The sequence below is a fragment of the Thermobia domestica genome, chromosome 6 (assembly GCF_964235325.1).
Source record: "Thermobia domestica chromosome 6, izTheDome1.hap1.1, whole genome shotgun sequence".
Classification (NCBI taxonomy): Eukaryota; Metazoa; Arthropoda; class Insecta; order Zygentoma; family Lepismatidae; genus Thermobia; species Thermobia domestica.
This window is the reverse complement of record NC_137459.1, coordinates 25,926,041-25,948,452: the sequence shown is the minus strand read 5'-3', so window position 1 is coordinate 25,948,452 and position 22,412 is coordinate 25,926,041. Positions and strand designations below refer to the sequence as shown.

Here is a 22,412-nt window from a genome sequence, read left to right as displayed (position 1 = left end):
CGTTCGTATGGAAAGTACGTTTATTCGGAAAGTATGTATAAGAGCTGAGCTCAGCTTGGGTTTTTTCAGTTATACGTTTGCTGTACGTTAAGTCCAAAAACTGCAGGATTTGCACATGTAACCTACGTTTTTACATACGCCACATACGTTTTTTTTTCTGACTGTATATATGGACACAATTAATTAAGATGTATTAAAATGCTAAAATTGAAAAGCCCAAGCTGAGCTGAAACATGTCTTTCATGTAACATTATCTACTAGCTCAGTATACCCATTCTTCGCATGGGGGCTGTATTTGGAAGTCAACGTCTGTGAGAGTATCATCATTCATTTCAGCGACCGCGAAAACTATGGATTTGACACTAATATCGGTCATTTTGAGCTATTTTTATATTTCTCGGTATCCTCCTCTCGCTGATCCCCGGCCCGCATACAATGGTAGCTAAATTTGCAAGTCATCGCTAATGAAAGTGTCACCATTGATCTCAGCGACCGCGGAAATTATGGATTTGACACTAATATCGGTCATTTTGGATTATTTTTACATATTTCGTCACCCTCCGCTTCCCCCTTATACCCGGCTCAGAGCCGAATAGGATGAATTTGGAAGTTAATGCGATTGGAGTTTCACTATTGATCTCGGCGACCGCGAAAACTATGAATTTGACACTAATATCGGTCATTTTTTACCACATTTACATGTCCCGGTAAACGCCTCGCAGAGACCCCCTGGTTCGAATTTTGACAAAAAAAGCTTCTTCTTAGTCTGTCGCCTGGACCAAGGTATCCGTGAACACAAGTTGGTTACTCTCGGTCAACTTGTCTGGTCCCCAGGCAGGTCCCGTTAAACGTCCCCCTGAGACCCCTTGGTTCGAAATTTGAAAGAAGTGCTTCGTCTTGATCTGGACCTGGACAAGGTACCCGTGACCAAATTTTGGTAACTCTCGGTCCACTCATCTGGTCCCCAGGCCACACACAGACAGACAGACAAACACACAAACAAACTCTATATTTTATTTATATTAGATTAGAAAAGTGTCACTTCTAAATCCAAGCCAACTTTTTTACAGAAAATAAATACGCTTTTGTTTGCATTAATTTCACTAGTGCTTAAACATACACTATTTTAGTAATTACTTTTGTCGCCTAGCGAGAGCGAGAAAATATTTCTCTCCTTTTTTCTGCACAGTATGTCATATATATAAATATCTTTTATTTAATCACTCTGGCCCTGAACATTTCTTCGAATTCGTTTTGCTGCATTGCTGTATACCGAATTCGTTGTGCTGAACTTCTTTTCCGCGTAAATGGCAATCAAATAGAAAAATGTTATATTTACTAATGTATTAATATAACATTTCAAATGACATAGCTAGTTACCTCCACTTTTAAATGAATGGAAAAATTGAACTGTACCTCCATAGAGTGAATATTTAACTAAATGCTTTCATATTTTAGTAGTGCAGTCCTGGATTCGATTCCCGGGGTGGACATTCGGTTGGAAATGGGTAAAACCTTTTTTAGGCCCTCATCCATACTAGACAAATGCTGGAGATGGTACTAACATAAAAGTCCCAGGCCGTTGTCTTTCTTAGTTATTCCGCTGCTTTAGCCTAAAGAGCAATTGTGTGACGTATAGTTAAAAGATTCCTTATGTGCGTTTTAAATTTAAATTAATTCCCATCAACTCCTTCATTTGTTCTTCCATACAACTTTCATTTCATTATTCAAAGCATAATCGTTCCTGCAGTTGACATGTTCCTTATTAAACCAGTTGAGAATGCTCCAAGAACATTGCCAGAACGAACCTAAAAAGAATGGAGAGATGGAGGGGGAAGGATAACTGACATTGTTCTTAGATGTAATTTTTTTTTTTTAATCCGAACCTTCTTCTCTTTCTCGCAAACTATCATCTCTCTATGACTTACGGTTCCCGAGATATGGATCCTTAAATCTCCCGAAATTCGAACTTTTTTTGTCCAATATCTGAAGAGAGGTGGCCTCTTGACCAGTGGCCACCGCTTACTATTTGGTAGCAAAATGTTTACCATTCTGTTACATATTGATTACCACCAATATGATCTCTCTATGATTTACAGTTTCGGAGATATGACTTCTTAAATCTCCGGAAATTGGCCTTTTTTTTTTATCAATGCCTCGGGAACTCTAAGAGTGACGCGAAAAATTCCATCACTTTCTCAGTTTTTGATGCTCTATCCAATGGGAGGCTCAAAATTGAAAATATCGCAAATAACAGATAGATAGACAGACACACACACACACACACACACACACACACACAAACACACACACAAACAGAGAGAGAGAGAGAATTCAGTAGCGAACGTTTTTAAAGTTCGTTGAACAGAAAGAGTCGTGTGATTGCATATGATCATCTGTTATTCCAAGAGTAGGTCTCAACACAAGAATTCGGGAAGAAAGAAACATAAAAATCCACAGAATATGAAGACGAGATCTCACAATAATTTATTGATACATAGTTAACTTCTGAACCACAGTTGTCATAATTATTAAAACACAAAAGCTTCCTTCAAAATTCAACCAAATATAAACAAATATATATATACATCTGAATAAAAGCACGAAGTGAAGGTGAATTATGAACTTCGCAGTTTCCATCATTTGTCTCTGTTTGTGTAGACGGATGAAGCAGCCATAAAGATTTTTACCGCCACTTCTTATGTCCCAAAAGCCATAACAAAGATGCACTCAAAATATGAAGAGCGTTTCTAAGTTAGAGCACATAACCTCTGCTTTTATATTTGTGTTAAGACCAGAGGAAAACTGTTGCATGTTTCTTGATTATTTCTTCTCGTCATTTCAATTTTTATCTCGATGATGAATCGCAATTTCGGAAGAATCATGGCAACGATCGTTGTATAAGTGTGTATGACGGAAGTATACACAATAAATGACTTTAAAATACATTCTTCATGGTTATAGATATTTATATTTGTTTCAGCTTCTCCCCTGCGACCATTATTCTCAATTGTTATACAGTAATCTTACATTTTAGCATGGGAACTTCTTACATGCCCTAAAATAACATGTATATTCTACTTGCAAATAAAAAACGAACAACTCAATACAGCACATCAATGGAAAAGTCCACCAACCAGGAACTTAAGAGGCCTCATCACTGCGAAATTAAAATACCGCTAATTTTACAGTAATTATGTGATATCTTGAAATAGATAAAATATAATCGAAAAGTGGAACAAGACCTTCCTAGACAGTATTATTTTGCGTGAGATACCGTTATCATGACTCATTTATCTACTTTCGATTTCCATCCATTTAGAAAATCGGCATTTATTTTCGCGTTTCTAAATAACAGTAAACGAAAACCTACTAAGTGACTCGTGATAATGTTACCTCATGCAAAATAATATCGTCTAGGGAGGCCATGGATCAAGACGTTTTGACAGCACTATAGCAGCAATACGAAATGTTCTAAGTAATTTACTCAACAATTGCATGCATTACTTCAAAAAAATGTTACTAAATATATTATTGTACCTCAAAATGTCAATGTTGGAAAAAAGCAAACGCGCGAGTAGTTTTGTTACTAAATTTGGCGCGAGTGACAAAAGGTTAACCTTCTTCTTCAAGTATATCCTTTTCTCGTCAAATATGACCTTCTCCGCTTCTATGTCCATTTTCTATCGAGTGGAGTGGAGTGGATTTTGAGTTTAACGTCCCTTTCATCAGCGAGGCTATATGAGACGGGACCTACTGATTAATGTGGAATCCGAACCACATGAGCTCCCGGCGGGAATCGAACCCGGGTCTCCACGCCAAAGGCACGTACGCTAACCACTTAGCCACGAATGAGTTCACCATTTTCTATCGAATATGTGCTTCTTCAAGTAGATCATTTTCACTATTTTCTTTTTCTGCTAATGTATATACTTCTTTCGTCGAGTATGTCTTTCTGCTGTCACTATATCATTTTTGTTTCGAGTATGTCATTCGTTTTCAAGCAAGTTCTTCTTTTTACTATATTCTTCTTCCGTCAAACTGTATCCTTCTTCTGTCAAGTATATCCCCCGCCTTCAAGTATGTCTTTCTTGTCACTATATCCTTCTTCTGTCAAGTATATTATTCTTTAGTTAAGCATGTCTTTCTTGTATCATTACGATTTTCTCCTTTTGTTATGTGCTTCTTCAGTAGATCCTTCTTTTCACTTTATCCCTCTTCTATCAAGCATATCGTTTTCTCATCAAATATGTCCTTGCCTCTATGTTCTTCTTCTATTGAGTATGTGCTTCTTCAAGTAGATCATTTTTTTACTATTTTCTTCTTCTGCTAATATGATTCATTCCCGTTCTGCCTAAAGGCCCTCCAGCAATTTGTAGAAAATATTTTAAATTGTCTTATCTTTAGGCAGAACGGGAATTCCTTTTCTGCCTAGTCTTCGGAGACAGGGAATTTTATGAACGGAGAATTTTTTAAGGAAAATTCTGCACCGTAATGCTTGTCTCCTAGCATGTTTTTGTGCTGATCGGAACTCATGTAGGTAAAAAAATGGCTGTAGTAACGAGGGCGGGGTCATGATCCAAGCGGTCAAAATCCAAGAAAATTCTGTCGAAGTGCACAAAATCCAACGGACAGAATCATAGGAGTATATATTTGATGTACCAGTACACACACTATATGATTATTTTTTCCTTCAATTGTCATATATTCTAAAATGTTATCTGTACTTTTTTTCAAATTGCTGATATATTTTTTTTTCTTTCTTTTAAAATACGGAAAACCCAATAAAACTTTAAAACTTTAAAAGGATTGGTTTTAATTACTTTTACACACACCTATATGAAAAACGCTGGATAATCCTATTTGTTATACATTTAATACATTTGAAATATGTTCAGCATGTTACTACAAGACCATTCATTTTAATTACGAAAAGCAACTGTGATGTTATTTGATTTTTTTAAAAATGTTCATCCTTATGAGGTAGCATATAGCAGTCTTTTATTTTGAGTGTTGTATAAATATTTATTTATTTTAATTCTGAAATGCTGATCAAGATTTTTTTAGTAAAGATCAAAATGTGAAACATACGCTTACTATAACACTCTTACACATTTTATTATGTTTTCAAAATGAAGACTTACAGATAACATTTTAGATGCACAACAGTGAAGAAAAAAATAATCACTATTTTATTAGGTTGTATCTATGATTCTGTCTCTTGATTTTAGTTCATTTTTTTTCAGAAATTTCCTTGGGTTTTCCCCTCTTGGATTTTGTCCTGCATTCGTAATGATCTGCTTAGTCTTCAAGAAGAATATATCTTCAAGTTTCATCATAAATTTTTGATATTGTTCTACTTTTCTTTTCGGAAAAATGACTATGATACAATTCTATTATTAACAGTGTTATTCACATCTACTTTAGTAAAGATGAATGCAATTTTTTTTAGTACCTGCAGGGAAATGGAAAATTGATTCAGTTACAGGAAAGCCGTTTAGCATTGTAACTGAAACGAACATAAAACAAACTTAATTCGGTGTAATATCAAGTTATTTTACATCAAAATTTTATTCAGATTTCTAGTAATCTTCAATATGCCAAGGCTCGCAGTATGTAAAAGGTGTCACAGTTCACATACTCAAGATATATTTGGCCATATATTAAGTAAACAAAGCAAGAGGATGCATTAGGCGGACCTTAAGAACGAGTCTTAGTCTTGTACATCACAACTCCTTTTTCCGCATCAGCTAATTTGTCTTCTATACGTAATTCTATACTATATGCAATGGTATCATATATACTTTATTTTTCATATTTATACTATCAATGTAAATAGCAGCAATATAAAATATCAAAATCAAATATTAAAATACTTGTATGTTTTTGTAGAGTTTCAATAAAATCAAAAGGTCAGATGATTATAATCAGAGATAAGAGCCACCTTATGCATCCTCTTGCATTGTTTGTTTAATGTGTGGCCAAATATGTCTTGAGGATGTCAACTGTGGCACCTCTTACGTATTGCAAGGCATAGCATGTTGGAGATGAACTACGGGAAAACTAAATAAAATGTTGTTGTGAAACGACAAATTAAGTTTGTTTTATGTTTGTTTCAGTTACATTATAAAACAGCTTTCTTGCAACTGAGTCAATCAACTTTCCATTTCTCTGCAGGTATTTAAAAAAATACATTCATTTTTACTAAAGTAGATGTAAATAACACTGCTAATAACAGAACTGTATTATAGTCATTTTTCCGAGAACAACAAGTAGGATAACATCTAAAATTTATGATAAAACTTGAAGAAATAGTTATTCTTCTCATAGAATCTGTTACAATTACTAAAGAAAATGTTCCTTGAAGAAATCCTTCCTTGCACAGAATTTCCCGTCTCCAAAGATTAAGTAGAACCGGAATTAGTCAGAACGGGAATTCCCATTCTGTCTAAAGATAAGGGTCATTTAAAATATTTTATACAAAGTACTGGAGGGCCTTTAGGCAGAACGGGAATTAGGCAGAACGGGAAGATACCGCTAATATATATACTTCTTTCGTCGAGTAATATCTTTCTCCTCTCACTATATTATTCTTGTTTCATGTATGTAATTCGTTTTCAAGCAGGTCATTCTTTTCACTATATCTTTCTTCCGTCAAACTGTATCCTTCTTCTGTCGAGTATATTCTTCTTTACCCAAGTGTGTCCTTATATCACTAATGTTTCTTCTTTCGAGTATGTTTCTTCAAATAGATTTTTCTTTCCACTATATATTTAATCTGTCAAGTATATTGTTATTTTGTCAAGTATGTCATTCTGCTGTCACTATGTCTTTATTTTGTCAAATATATCATTGTTCTCTTTATAGCATGAATGCCCTTCTCCCAGCACTTAAACATCATCTTGCACAAGCACAGTCAGTCCACTAAAGTATATTTTATCAAGGCTAAAAGGAATCACTAGAACATGTGCTAGTGTAGACTACATTGAACTATAAATACAAATAAGATTGATAACAATAAAGAAATCAAATAATAATGATCATCTTAACATGAACAATATTCATTATCTTTGTACGACTTAAATATAACAATAAAGATGCTGCAGTAAATACGGATGATTGCTGTTGTTCTACTGAAAAATCTACACCATAGAAGACAGAATCAGTTAGAACGAATTTCTATCAAGTTTAAACGTTTGTTCCATATTAATAATGAGTGTTACGTTTTAACAATTCATCAAAAAACGTTGTTATGTTCAAATGAATAATTCACAGGATATAACATTAAACATTCAGACTTGTTCATACTGAACAGAGACAGAGGGAGACATAGGGGGACAAGAAAGATAAATCATTAGCGACTGTTTTGTATAGCTTTTAATATGACGTCCTGTGACGCGTTTAATGAATTTCTCTTTAATGGTCAATTTTTAAATCGCAGTTTAATTGGTGATACACGCTTTAATGATTAGCGGATCACTTCCGGACAAAATGTAATGCTTTTAATAACACAAAAAATATGTATAAAAATACAGATTTACAAGAAAGCAATTCAAGAATCAAAAAATATTTAATTTTTCATTTATTATATTTTATTTTGTTTCATCTATTTCCTTCGCTTGGTCCAATCTTAACTTATTCACTAGTATGATACTACTGTCTATCAATCTCATACATACAAATCACAATTTTAACAAAAAATATAAATGTCTATAACCATCCTGTTTATAATTAATATGTCCCATACCAGCCTCGAATGTATTACAATTCGAGTATTTGAATAAATATATTCGAAAAAAAATGTTAATTAAAATAATGGAATATTTATTTAAATAAACGAGTAAGTTTATGCGATAATTTAATATCCATAAAACAATTTATTCAATTATCCATAATTGGTTAAATATCGATGCTTGACGGGTATTTTCATTTAGTTTTTAGTTTTTTGTCAATCATTTAATTTCCTAACTATATATAAAACTACGTCAACTGATATAAAATAAAGGGGTGCTTCCGGTTTATGTAGAAAGTTGAAATTTCGCATGATTGTAGCTTTGGAAAATTGCCAAAACGTGAATATTTTTAATTTTTAGGATGTCTAAAGAGGGAAGAAGAAATTCCCCATTTAAAAGGACCTGTTTATATACCTATAATCTCATATTTTAGGTACTTGGAAATGGAATAAAAAATTGAAATTCAGTATGCTTGTGCGTTTTCGTTAGTGTTACCCAAGTAAATCGCCAAAAATAAAAATTTTCAACTTTGGAATGGCCTTGTGGGGAACTGAAAAATCTTTACCATGTTATTTATATGTGACGTAATCTACACCCCAAATTGTATAAGCACTTCCGGCAGGATTAGAATGATGAAATTTGGTATTAGAAGAACTAATCTACAGGAAAATTTCCAAAAGTGAATATTTTTAGTTTTTAAGGGGTCTGAGTGGGGGTGAAGAAATTGCCATGTTATTTAAATGGGCGTTTTCTTGGGATACAAAATCTTACCTTGTAGATAGTTGAAATAGGAAAAGAAACTTGAAATTCCGTAGAATTGTGAGCTTAAGAGGCACAAGGCCGTAAGCCGAGCAAACGTGGAAGTCTGGGGGCAGAGCTCCAGCTAGCCAAAGGCTAGTTTCTTTATAAAAGTCAATCACAAGCCTATATGTAATGTACGAACAACTAGAGAACTCAAATACTTTTGACCAAAGTTTGCATAGAGATTGATATTTTGATTTTAAGCACACTTGAAGAATATTTTTGTGTGTATAATTTTTATTCCCGCGTTATGCACTATCAAAGATAGAGTTTTGGTTGTCAAATTTCCGAAAATAAAAAAAAAACATTATTTGCTATTTTTAACAAGAATGAAGGAAAAAGAGCAAGTCGCTTAATGGTTAATTTGAGATTAAAAGTTTGGTAAATGCAATGTAAACTTATCACAAAGACTTAATCAACTCGATGAAGAACTTTTTTTTTTTTTTTTGGCAATGGGGGTTGTATAATGTTAGTTTTCCTAATTTAAGATAATGGGATGGAAAGCTGACCAACATAACGTCCCAATGGAGGAACAGAATGTGATTTTCGTAGATGGAAACAAAGACAAACCGTGGTCAACCTACACTGAGAAATATCCGTTCTCCGGACAGCGGTATATTGTACAAATATTCGGAATCCTTTTGCTTACTACAGAAAACAGTATGGAGCATACGTTATCCATATGCTATATACATACTGCCCTTAGGTGTTACATCATGCCGTTGCAGGATATCTGACATCTAACAGTTTTCCCTGTATCACATGCATGTGCTTATGTCACATTCCTCAGCCCTATGTTATAGTAGTTGAATATACCCATTCTTCGCATGGGTCAGATAAAATATCTATAAACAAACTGAAAAACGAAAAAAATATCGGTCATTTTCTACTACTTTTACATATCCCAGTAAACGCCCCCCTGAGACCCCCTGGTCCGAATTTAAAAAAACACTCCTCTGGCATTCAGCCGATGGGGGCTGTATGTGGAAGTCAATGCCTGTGGGGGTATCACCATTCATCTCAGAGGCAGCGAAAACTATGGATTTGACACTAATATAGGTCATTTTGGATTATTTTTACGTGTCTCGATGGCTCCTCTATTATGGCCACAATTCTTTAGCTGATAGGGGCTAAATTTCAAAGTAAACGCGATCTTGAGTTTCACCATTGACCTCAGCGACCCCGAAAACTATGGATTTGACACTAATAATGATCATTTTGGATTATTTTTACATGTCTCGGTAACCCCCACCCGCAAATGAGCCCTGGCCCGCATACAATGGTAGGTAAAGTTGCAAGTTATCGCTAATGGAAGTGTCAGCAATGATCTCAGCGACCGCAAAAGCTATGGATTTGACATAAATATCGGTCATATTGGATTGTTTTTACATGTCTCGGTATCAGAGCCGGTGATCCCTGGTCGGAAGCCGAATGGGGTGAATGCGATCGAAATTTCACCATTGATTTCAGCGACCACGAAAACTATGAATTCGACAATAACATAAGCCATTTTCTACTACTTTTACATGACCCGGTAAACGCCCCCCCCCCTGAGACCCTCCTGGTTCGAATTTTGTAAAATACGCTTCGTCTTGGTCTGGAGCCTAGACCAAGGAACCAGTGACCAAAATTTGATAATTCTCGGGTCACTCTTCTGGTCCCCAGGTCGCACGCAGAGAAACAGATAGACAAACACACAAACAAACTCTTTATTTTATTTATATTAGATACGTCCATTTGTTTGTGAGATCCTGACCGCCTACATTATTTCATACGGAAAGTACGTATAGATGGATCACTTATGCGTAAAATATTATAAAACATACGTTTTCAGTTATACGTCTGCTGTACGTTAAGTCCAAAAACTACAGGAATTACGCATGCAATCTACCTTTCTAAGTACGCTACCTACAACGTTTTTCTCAGTGTAGCCAAGCGATTATATGTAATACTGTATCTATTTTATCCATATGTCTGAACCGTCACTGAGTTCAGGTTGACTTTTCAACTTTGTGAAGATAGACACACCGTGCATTACTTAAAAGTTAAAAAACCGAAACAATGTCCAGACAAAACACCACCTATAAGTTGGCGGAATTTTTGCGGACCATACAGTATTAGTTCCAAATACTTTGAAAGCTTTCAAATTAATTTGTGAGATGTCTTCTGCAGTATGAAAAACTCAATCAATGTCATTCTAAAAAAAAAAAATCATGTCAAAGTCGAACAGAAAAATAGTCCAACAAGTGAAGAATTATTTCTCTAGAATACTCTTAATTGAAGACAGAAAGTTTATACCCCAACACTGATGGTCTGCCTTACGTACGCAACAAGATATAAGCATGATTTGATTGATTTGAAATATCAAATGTTTTGAAATCAAGAATACTAAACATAGAATAGCCTCCTATCCGTGTTGCATGAATGAGTACTTAAAATTAAGTCTTGGAAGTAAATAGTAAGAGTTTCATTTTCTATTTATTGTTTTATATAGAAACTAGCAGATAGCCCATTTTTCGCACGGGGAGAATATGTTTCATTTTTTACTTAACGGCAATGGGGGCTGAATTTGGATTTAAACGGCATTGGAAGTGTCATTGTTCATCTCAGAGACCCCGAAAACTATGGTTTCGACACTAATATCAGTAATTTTTGATCATTTATATATAACTTTCCCTCCCCAAATTGTGGGACTGAATTTGGATTTAAACGGCATTGGAAATGCCACTATTCATTTGAGTGACCCCGACAACTATGGATTTGACACTAACATCGGTTACTTTCGATCATTTTTAAAAATTTTCACTCCTCCTCGCTTAAGTTGCACCATCAAAGTGAAACGATAAAAGCCATCCCAGTTCCAAATTTCATCTATGTTGAAAATTTCATCGAGATCGGTTGGGTGGTTCAAGAGTTATTAAGTTTTATTTATTTTTATATATCTTCCCTCTTCCCCTCTCCTCTGGGTTCTACCGCCAAAGTGAAATGATAAAAACTATTGCAGGCCCCAACTTCATCTATGCTGAAAATTTAATCGACGTAAGTCAGGTGGTTCTAGAGTTAAAAGGTCACAAACATAGTCATTTTCAATTTTGCATATTACCGCCAAATCCATTTTTTAAAAAACCGAAATTGAGTTATAAATCGCTTGTTATATGTTTGATCTAAAGGAATTCCATGGAAACAAAATTTTGTTTAAAAGTTTAATATTTCATCCTAAAAAACTGGTTCAAATATGAGACTTTGTACGAGTGTATATGGAGCTTCATTGTACGTTTTACGAGATTATTCGAAACTAAACGAAATGCATGTGGGTGATTTTGATACGAGGCGCCTCAAATATCAGTTTTTTGCGTTGATTTCTGAGTTGATTGAATAGATCTTTAGTTTAACGTCCCTTTCAACAGCGAGGCTATATGAGACGGAATCCCACTGGTTAATGTGGAATCCAAACCACATGAGCTCCCGCCGGGAATCGAACCCGGGTCTCCACAGCCCAAGGCGCATACGCTAACCACTTAGCCACGAAAGAGCTCTGCGTTGATTTCTGTATAGTACTATATTAAGTGTTCTCACGATAGTTTCTTTACCTGACCTACGCAGCTAAGCAAATTTGTGACAAACAATAGATAAAATGAATTTGGGAACAGTGTCTAGCTTGGAAAGATGTGTAGAACAGCCATATGCCAAATAGACAAACAGTATTTCACTATAGGAGAAGCCAAAGCCTTGTAAATAAGTGGCTAGGGATGTTTTTCTGTTCTTGTAAAACTGCACATTCCTCACATTGTGACGTTCCATGAAGAAATGTCAGGTATTAGTAACATTTTCTCTTCTTTTCAGGTGTAATCTACCTACGTTGCAGCGTAGACACGTTGCAATTGCGAGACTGAAGCACCCTGCGAATTTTGGTAGCACAAGTCACGAAGTTAAGCTCTTTGTTCTAGTTCTTTGTCCAAGTAAAGAAGTAAGTTTACGTTTTCAAATTCTCTGAAGTAGTTGACCATTCAAAGTTTAGAAATGATATTGTTAGATTAAGTTATAGTAATTGGGTTTCGGTCTAATACGATTTTAGTTTTCGTTATATATATATATATACTTTTCAGATTATTTTTTCTCCTTTAATATCACATTCATGTCTCTTGTGTATAAACGAAACAATTTCAAATTTGGTACGAACACATCGTCGCATGAGAACCAGATAAACGTAACTCCATTTTCGTAGGTTTACAGGCGAGAGGACAAAAATATTATTTTCTTAGAAAGATGTGCTTTTAGTAAGATGGTAATTGAACTACATTACAACAGATGATCGACAAGGAGAAGAGATGACGTTACGTTTCATTTACAGCAAGTGGGGCTTTCAAAATTATGTCCAAACATGAAGAAAATAAAAACTGCATTTTTGGAGTTACGTTCCTCTGGTTCTCATGCGAAGACATAATCTTGTAATTTCTATGTAGCTAGGGATATTTCCAAAAGTTCCCGGTCTTACGCTTTTAGGGTTGCCAGCTCTGGAAAATAAAAAAACGGTACCCCTTCAAAATCCGCTGTGATATAGGTCTAAGTGTGAAGTATCTCTGTTCAGATCCATTCATGGGAAGAAAATGTACTATCGTGAACAAAAGTGCATTAGCACCTGTGATCTGCATATCCTTAGTACATTCACTAATAAGCTTAATAGATGCATTGTTCTATAAATGAGAAACTGAAATCGGCATTGATAATTTTATTGCATTTACCAGTAACTGCCACTTCTTTAAAATTATCGAAACAGATGAAGAAAAGTATATTAATCCTTACGTAACAATTTTCGATTTGGAAAACGAAATTTGTTCTTTAAACTTGTACTTCATCTACAGGAAATTGCTTTAAGACCTTTTTCACAATCAATAAATATGTAGAATTCCTTATATGATAATTTCAAATTCAACCTGATACAGTCCCTGTCCTCTCTTTAAAATTATCTAGACAGATGATGGTGAAAGAAGATAGTTTGGATTTACACAATAAAAGTTACTTCTTAAATCTATGCTTCGAAGTAGATGGAATTTCTTCGAACTAGATACAAATTTGAAAAAAACGATTATAAAGGGACTGGTAAGAAGTTTGTCCGGTCACCGGATTTAATCAAAATAATAGCAAAATTTTCTGGCCAGGCCGGTCAAGAACCGGCCAGTTGGTAACCCTAGCATACAGTGAGATGTATGGAAGATATAATGTGTCAGTTGCAACTGTTTAGCTGCGTCAATTAGTTGGAGGTAGTCATTTGACTCAGTTCCTCTGCGTTGAGTATACATGCTACATAACAATGTTTCAATCCACGTTTGTTGCTGCCAAGGCTGCCATAGTAAATCTCGGCTGTAGGGTGAGTACAGTTTCTCGATCCCACGGTCTTTCACTATGGCTTCGGCAACTACAGTCCGTGTGAACTGGTAGCATTGTCATGCAGTATGCGAACTCAACGCACAACTGATTAAAATGACTGCCTCAAACGAACTGGCGCAGCTAGGTAGTTGCAACTGATACATTATTTTTTCCATAGATGGCACTATATACCATGGACAGCTTATTATCAGTGGCACGATATTTGAGTGTCAGGCGGGGGACTTTTGTGAACAGTCTCGTACCTATTATTCAAACGGTTAATAAGAGTAGTCATTAGTTTCGATTTCATGTTGTGCACAGAATTTTCATTGTTGACCGGGTATTGTAAAGTTATTGAGGAGATACTTGAATAAAAAACCAAGGGACAATTTGCAGAGTGCTGTGGGGGGAAATTTGTTCACCAAGGAATCAAATTCTTCCCTAAGTAAATTTTCAACAGTTCAATTAGAACAGTCATTTCTCATTGGCTGATATATCCCGTACGAGAACGTATTTAGGGTCAGAGAAACGACAGGAAGAACGGTTAAATCAAAGAAAGCAAGGTGGACAAAGTAGGGGAATGGAATGAAACAAGTGTTGGCAGTGTTCGATTAGTCAAGCATCCACGAGTAGGGTATCTACAAAACCATCGACTACGCCACTTTTTTTTTAATTGCTACTCGATTTATCAACGCCGGTTTGTATCTGCTCCTTGTTCTCTCGTGTGGTTTACTCAGAATAGGATTACCAATATATTGCCATCACAGTGTACCCAGTTGAAAATTATTAACTAGGGAAGGTCGCGAGGTATTACTCTGACTTCATATTGATACTATGCTCAATCGACTCGTTTTTTTTTACATATGGAACAATTAGGCAAACGGAGAACTCCTCGATCGGAAGCGTCTTTGAATTACGAGCGTTAAAAGTTCAAAATTGAATAGTTTTTGCAAAAACTTGGAAGTAATCATTTCTTGAGATAGGCGCTTCGTTTTTGGTATCGAGGGATTTTCTTAAATGCCCAGCACAGTGATGAAGTCAAAACATCCTCAGTTTGCAAGCACTTATTGAGGAGAAAGTGAAGGGTAATAGTGTCTTATAACTTGCAAATTGACTTTTGTTTAGCACACCGAGTCGATAAGCTAATAAAATGTATTTGCTACCCCTATTCTACTGTAGTGTCACTCAAATATCAGTTTCCTGTGTGACCATGTTCAAATTGAACAATACCATTTATTCCCGAAACGCTTTGCCAGGCGTGCGAAATTCAATTAAGAACGTCATATTATTCATAATTAATCTTGTGATAACCTATATTGTGATGTTCTTGCATTCTGTAGGTAGAATTTTGGCTAATATTTTCTAAAAAGGCTCTGTCACTAATGTGTTGTTTTGCCGGATCAGCTGTCTATCAAGAATTTGGCACTTTGCACACTGCAACATAGTATCATATGTGCAAAATAAAAATCAGTTTATTGTTAAAATGAAGATAAACCAAATAAATTATCCTCCACAGGCTGCACTGACAGTAAATATATCAGTTTACACCATCGAAATTTCATGTATAATCAATCGAGCGAAATTGGCGCTTCAAACAGATCGCAGAAATATCCTAAGCGGGTTTCCAAACTCTGTCGGCCTATGCTTATGCATTGCGGAAGACGGTGTTTCACTACACAATCGCTTGCCATGCTTTAAAAAAGAGAGAGAGAGAGAAGAAAAAGAAAAAGTTTTCAGCGAATTGACGTGCCGATTATGGGAGAATATTTGTCAAACTTCAGAGAATATTTAAAGATATCCAGCGACAAAACAGGCAGAAAACTTTTTTTTAAAAAAATGCTTAGCGGGAATGTGCGCTCAAGACTGCGAACAAAGTGTCTTTTATTCTGGACAAAACCGAAGTTTTTCATACGTCATCTCTAACCGATTCTTTTTTAGTCATATTTATCGATGAGTACCGTAAAATATTCCCTGAAATCTAGCCACTCTTTAAAAACAATTTCCACTAAAATCCGTTGATTTTTTAAAAAATTGCTAGCGATGAGATATTGAAACACCGTCTTCCACTCTTCCACAATGCATAAGCAGAGACAAACTGGGTTCGGAGTCCCGTTCACGTTGGTTCCTCGGCCAAGCGTTCCGGAGACAAATGCCATTGTTCAATTTGAAAGTGTCCACATAGGAAAGTGACATTTGAATGGCAATATAGTCGAATAGGGGTAGCAAATACGTTTTATTAGCTTATCGACCAGGTGTACCACACAGAAGTCAATTTGGAAGTTGTAAGACGCTATTACCCTTCCTCTCCTCCCTAATAAGTGTCCTATCTTGCGAAATGCGTACATTTTGACCTCACCACTCTGCTGGGTACTCAATCCCCCCCGTCGATACTAAAAATTTGTCGATACCAAAAGTATGTTTCAAAAAAATAGTTGCTTCAAATTTTTGCAAAATCTGTTCAATTTTAAACTTTTAACGCTCGTAATTCAAACACGCTTGTGATTGAGAATTTCTCCGTTTGCGTAATTGTTTCATATGTAAAACGGAGTCGATTAAACAAAGTGTCGATCTGAAGTCAGAGTGACACCCCACGACCTTCTAAACTATTTTAGTTTCACACCTGACAAACCTTCGCCCCCAGACCCTTCGTTTGCTCGGCCTATGGTCTCGTACCTCTTAAACGCATAATTCTATCAAATTTCAAGTCTCTTTTCTTATGTCAAGATTTTGTATTCCAAGAAAACGCCCATTTAAATAACATGAGAATTTCTTCATATGTCCTTTAGACCCCTTAAAAACTAAAAATATCCACTTTCAGCAATTTGCCTGTGGGTTAGAACTGTAAGGTTACAATCATGCTAAATTGCATCGTTCTGATCCTGCCGAAAGTGCCTAAACATTTTGGGCTGTAGATATTCCATATAACATGGGAAAGATTTTTCAGTTCCCCATAAAACCACTCCAAATTTAGAATTTTTTATCTTTGGTGATTTACATAGGTAACGCTAATGAAAATGTACATGTATACCGAATTTCAAGTTTTTATTCCAATTCCAAGTACATAAAATATGAAATTATAGGTAAAAAAAAAAAGGTCAATTTAAATAGCATGGGGAATTTCTTCATCCTTCTTTAGACCCTCTAAACATTAAAAGTATTCACTTTTTAGCAATTTTTCTGTCGGTTAGTTTTGAAAAGCTACAATCATGCCAAATATCAACTTTCCGCTTCAACCGGAAGTACCCCTTTATTTTATGTCAGTTCATGTAGTATTATATATAGTTCGGATATGCAATTTGAAATGCGATACCATTACACAATCAAATTCTTGGACACACCCACGACATCATGTGCCTTTGTTCACGTGAGAAACTAGAAATCTGAGACATGATTCAACACAAAATATAATTTGATCTATTGCACGCTTAACTGAGAGCGAATAGTGGTTTGGTAATGAAAGTAATTTCATAGTGCACCGGTAACTAGAAGATCATTAATTAATTAACTACTGTTTAAATTAATTATTTCACAAAATTTAAAATCTGTTCTCTGAATATGGTACTTTTTATGCGCAGAAAAAATGTTTAACTTCCCATTAGAACACTCAGAAAATCATATAAATACAGTACAAATGGAACTGTTGAGAAAGTATAGGTGAAGAAATGTCCAAATTCGCCATATGTATCACTAGCATACAAGTATTACAAATGCTTCTGTAGTCATTGAAGCCAATGCCTTTATGTAATTGTGACAAAATTATTGTAGAATTCTTATGTTGTAAGTGTTTAATTTAAATTTTTCCTAACTACTTCAAACAAATATTAACAGGTTGACTGCCATGAGCATAATATGTGGTGTTCACCTTATTTTCTGTGGGGCCATAAGCACCATACATGATGCCCATGTTTGATATCACAAATTACTAACCTATCCAGGTTCTTGAGCATCATATATGATGCTCATTGTCACACATTACTGACAGAGGCCATGAGCATCACATATGGTGCTCGGCTCCCATTGGTACATTTTCGGGAGAAACAAAATATCGCGACAAAAATGTGATATAACTATCCATAATCGTGCCAAAAGTAAGAAGAAATAGTATTGGCCTCGTGGGACAAGTAACCTCAAACCACTTTGGTATTACGTTGATCATACAGTATTTTCAGAATTCATGGTCATTTTCTCTGTCAGGTACACTCATGTTTAAAATTATTGTCGCATGTCTATAAATGTGTTGTTGTAGGAATATAATTTGATAATGAATTCGCCCGGTATTTCTTATAATGTTAGTGTGTGTGTATATAATCGGCAAAGACATGTTTGTGGCAAATTTCATGTCAAAAGAGCAGTAAATAAGAACAATAAAACGAAAATAAAACTTTTTTTCCATTTAGCAACATTTTGTTTTACTCGTTCTTATTTTTGTATTTATAATTCTTTTCCTATCAAATTCACCACAAATATACATTTCCCTATTATACACATAGTATCAGTATTAAAAATACCCTGCAAAATCATTATCTAATTATATTCTTGCAAGAAGATAGTTATAGATATGTGACAATCATTTTGGACATAGCTGAAAACGAAGCTGTAAAATTCACCTGAATGTTTATAGTATATGATAAAATACAATGAGAAAACTTGTTATTCAATGATTTGCATCTGGAATCAAACACAAGATTGCGCATACTGTGACATGTATGGTAATAGCCAACGAGGAAGACGGGGCCGCGGTGGCTCAGTGGTAGAGCGTTTACCTCTGGTGCATGGAGTCCCTGGTTCGATCTCAGCTCACGTCAAGTGAGCTTTGTGGCCGACAAACACCATCTTCATGTGTTTTCTCGGGGTTCTCCTGTTTCCTCCCACTTTCTTCATTCCATCATTTCATTAATTTCTCATAATCACCTTCTCCTTTCGCCTACACGGCATAACTGTGGGACGTAAAACTCAAAGATTTCATTTCATTTCAACGAGGAATACACAGTGATCATACGAACTAATAAAAATGTATGAGCCACAGCACTAAAACTTTTTCGCTCTAATTTCTTAAACTAAATTACGTTATACTATAGTTATATGAGGCGCCTAGTATCAACAGCCGCTGTCTTTTTTCTAAAACCAAAATTGAGTTATATATCACTTGTTATATGTTAGATCCAAAGGTATTCCATGGAAACTGAAATGTGTTTAAAAGCTTATTATTTCTTACTAAAAGTATAAAATATAAACTAGTTCAAATATGGGACTTTGTACGCGTTTATATGGAGCTTCACTGAACGTTTTACGAGATTACTCGAAACTAAGCAACATAGATATGGCGGATTTTGATACTAACTAACTAACTAACTAACTCTATGGCCTATGGAACCCGCAGGTTCAATGCCGCGTTCACAAAAGCTCTCCACTGACTTCTATCCTTAGCTAAATGCATCCAGTTTCTACATTGGATTCCAATCTCTGCGAGATCCATCTTAATATTGTCCTCCCATCTGCGCCTAGGTCTTCCTAATGGTCGTTTTCCGATTGGTCTTCCAGTCAAGACTTTGAAAGCGTTTCTACTTTCTTCCATTCTAGTTACATGACCCGCCCACCTAAGCCTCCTAGACTTGACCACCCTAACAATGTTGGGTAGACCATATAAATTATGTAGTTCCTCGTTATGAAGTTTGCGCCATTCCCCATTCCCGTTCCTCTTGGGTCCGAATATTCGTCTCAAGATCTTGTTCTCAAATACTTTTAGTCTATGTTCTTCCCTCAGAGTAAGTGACCATGTTTCGCAGCCATACAGAACAACAGGCATAATTATCGTTTTGGGATTTTGATACTAGGCGCCTCATATCTCTGAAACATTTATTAGTGAGATACAAACAAAATTATAGTCGTTTTGGTGGGAAGCTTCCACCAAAGGAAACTCATGCCCAAAAGTAAATTACCCCTTGGGATTATTTTAATATGAAATATTTTAAGTAGCATTATACGTTATTAATGAAGTATTTATTTATGAAATATAAATAAAACCCTTTGAGTCGTTCTTACAAAAACGTACGTAAAGGAACTCAGCCCCAAAAGAGTAGACTATCCTTGTTGATTGCTTCATGAGAAATGACATGTCGTCAATTGTGAAGATATTAATGAAACATGTATTTAAAAAAAAAATATGAACATAATTGACTGAGACGTTTTTCACAAAATCCACTGAAAAAAAAAGTACAAGAGTAAAGTACCTCTTGTGTATTTCTCAGGGTGAATGATTTATTCCATACTAGCATATATTACCCGCTTCGCTGGGTTGAAATGAAAATTTAAATGCACAACTCCGTATCTCACATTTGAATAAATGATGTTCTTTCTGGTCTTACAAGGAAGGGTCACGCAGTGGCTCCGCTGAGATCCGAACGAGACAATTGTGTTTGCATTTGAAATGTTATAACTAGATGAATCCCAAAGTTATACGTGCCACCGGGAGGAATATCGTGAGTTACAATATATTTTGTAATGTAAAAACTACAAAAAAATTACATGGCAGAATAGTTTGAACCGAGTCATTTGTTCGGAAACCGTTGGGTAAGTGGAAAACTCGACCAACACGTATCCCATCATTTTCAACGACAACCTTTTTGGGGTAAAAAACTTTGTCCCAGGGTCCCCCGCAGGGTCCCAGACGGGGTCCAACTCAAAATTTTCAAATGGCAAGAGGGGTTAAGTGGCACATCATTTGAAAGCTGTTGTAAAATGAAAGAAAATGCAGCAAGTCTCGACTCTCTACAACAACCCTGCGCAAAATGACGGAGGGTCAAAATGTAAACAAAAACTTAATTGAAAAGTCCATGGTCACCCCTATAAATCGGAAATGGTGAGACTTGAAAATAGGAAGGGAGTCTGGCATTATGTTCAAAGTACAACAATTTAAGTGAAAACGTCTTGTCCTAGGGTACCCACAGGGTCCCAGGTGGGGTCCAACTAAAAAGTTTCAAATGGCAAGAGAGGTTAAGAAGCTCATCGTTTGCAATATCCTGTTAAATGAAAGTAGATGGAGCAAGTCTTGACTTTCTACGACAACCCTGTCCAAAATTGTGGCGGGTCAAAATGTAAATAAAAGCTTAATTGAAAAATATGGCCATCTTGAATCCAAGGTGCTTAAAACCTGTCATTCATAACATTACAATTCTAAATCTCTATTTTTCTCTATTATGTATTTAGAAATACTAGGAAGATTAAACAACAATTGAATTTCGATTCACTTCAACTATTATTTCATTCGGTAACAACATATATATGGTTTCTTCTTAATGCACGTTCGTCACGGTTGTCTCGGCATTATTTACTTGAATATAACGAATATGCGATGAACACACAACTATGACTTCCTACTCATAGTTAAAAAAAAGGCTGAATACCTTCGGGTATTTTTCAAATTTTGTCATACGTAGTTCATACAGAAAGAACTTGCTGCACCAGTAAGTTGGGGGCTCTATTGTAACCTATTCGTGATGGTTACATTTGTATGTCATTCGTTGGTTTGATCTCAATACTTCAAACAATACCAAATAAAAAAAATCATTTGCAAGATTGGCAAGTAGTACCAAACATATTTAAGTCATTTCAGTACATCGAACTGCGTCAAACTTTGTTGGCTTGGTCACAGTATTCCAAGAAATAACATGTTTATATACAAACTCATTTTTCACGCTGGCAGCCATATTGGATTACAGATTATACTCTTTGATATTTTGTGGACTATTAACCATAAACGTTCACTTCTCCAACACCAGTGGTGTAAGCTGGATATGCGTTAGATACATAGTGCGGCATTTTGAACTCAAGATGTCGCGTTTTTGAACATTTTGCATATTTTAGTCACTTACTAATCAACATTAATGCCAAATTTGTTTTCCCAGCTTCAGCAGTTTGGTATGCTTATCCTTTCGACATAGGTTTTAAGCGGCCATCTTGGATTGTTTTCCAATTTGTTTACATTTTGACTCACCGCAATTTTGGACAGGGTTGTCGTAGAAAGTCGAGACGTGCTCCATCTTCTTTCACTTAACAAGAGCTTTCAAACGATGTCCTACCTCTCTTGCCATTTGAAATTTTTTAGTTGGACCCCACCTGGGACCATGTGGGAACCCTGGGACAAGACGTTTTCACTTAAATCGTTATACTTTGAAAATAATACCACACATCCTTTTCTGTTTTCACATTTGTCTCACCATTTCAGATTTATAGGGGTGACCATGGACTTTTCAATCAAGTTTTTGTTTACACTTTGGCCCGTCGCCATTTTGCACAGGGTTGTTGTAGAGAGTCGAGACCTGCTGCATTTTCTTTCATTTTACAACAGCTTTCAAATGATGTGCCACTTAACCCCCCTTGCCATTTGAAAATTTTGAGTTGGACCCCGTCTGGGACCCTGCGGGGGACCCTGGGACAAAGTTTTTTTACCCCAAAAAGGTTGTCGTTGAAAATGAATACGTGTTGGTTGAGTTTTCCACTTACCCAACCGTT

General features: G+C 35.7%; 1 protein-coding gene across 1 annotated transcript in view; it reads left to right on the top strand.

Moving 5' to 3' along the window:
* The window catches only part of LOC145687895 (solute carrier family 4 member 11-like), a 560,150-nt gene that overhangs the window by 393,608 nt on the left and 144,130 nt on the right, over window positions 1-22,412 (top strand). Inside the window, exon 3 of the mRNA XM_081761438.1 lies at window positions 12,378-12,501. Within this exon, the coding sequence (XP_081617564.1) occupies window positions 12,378-12,501 (124 nt within the window). The remainder of the gene's footprint in view (window positions 1-12,377; window positions 12,502-22,412) is intronic.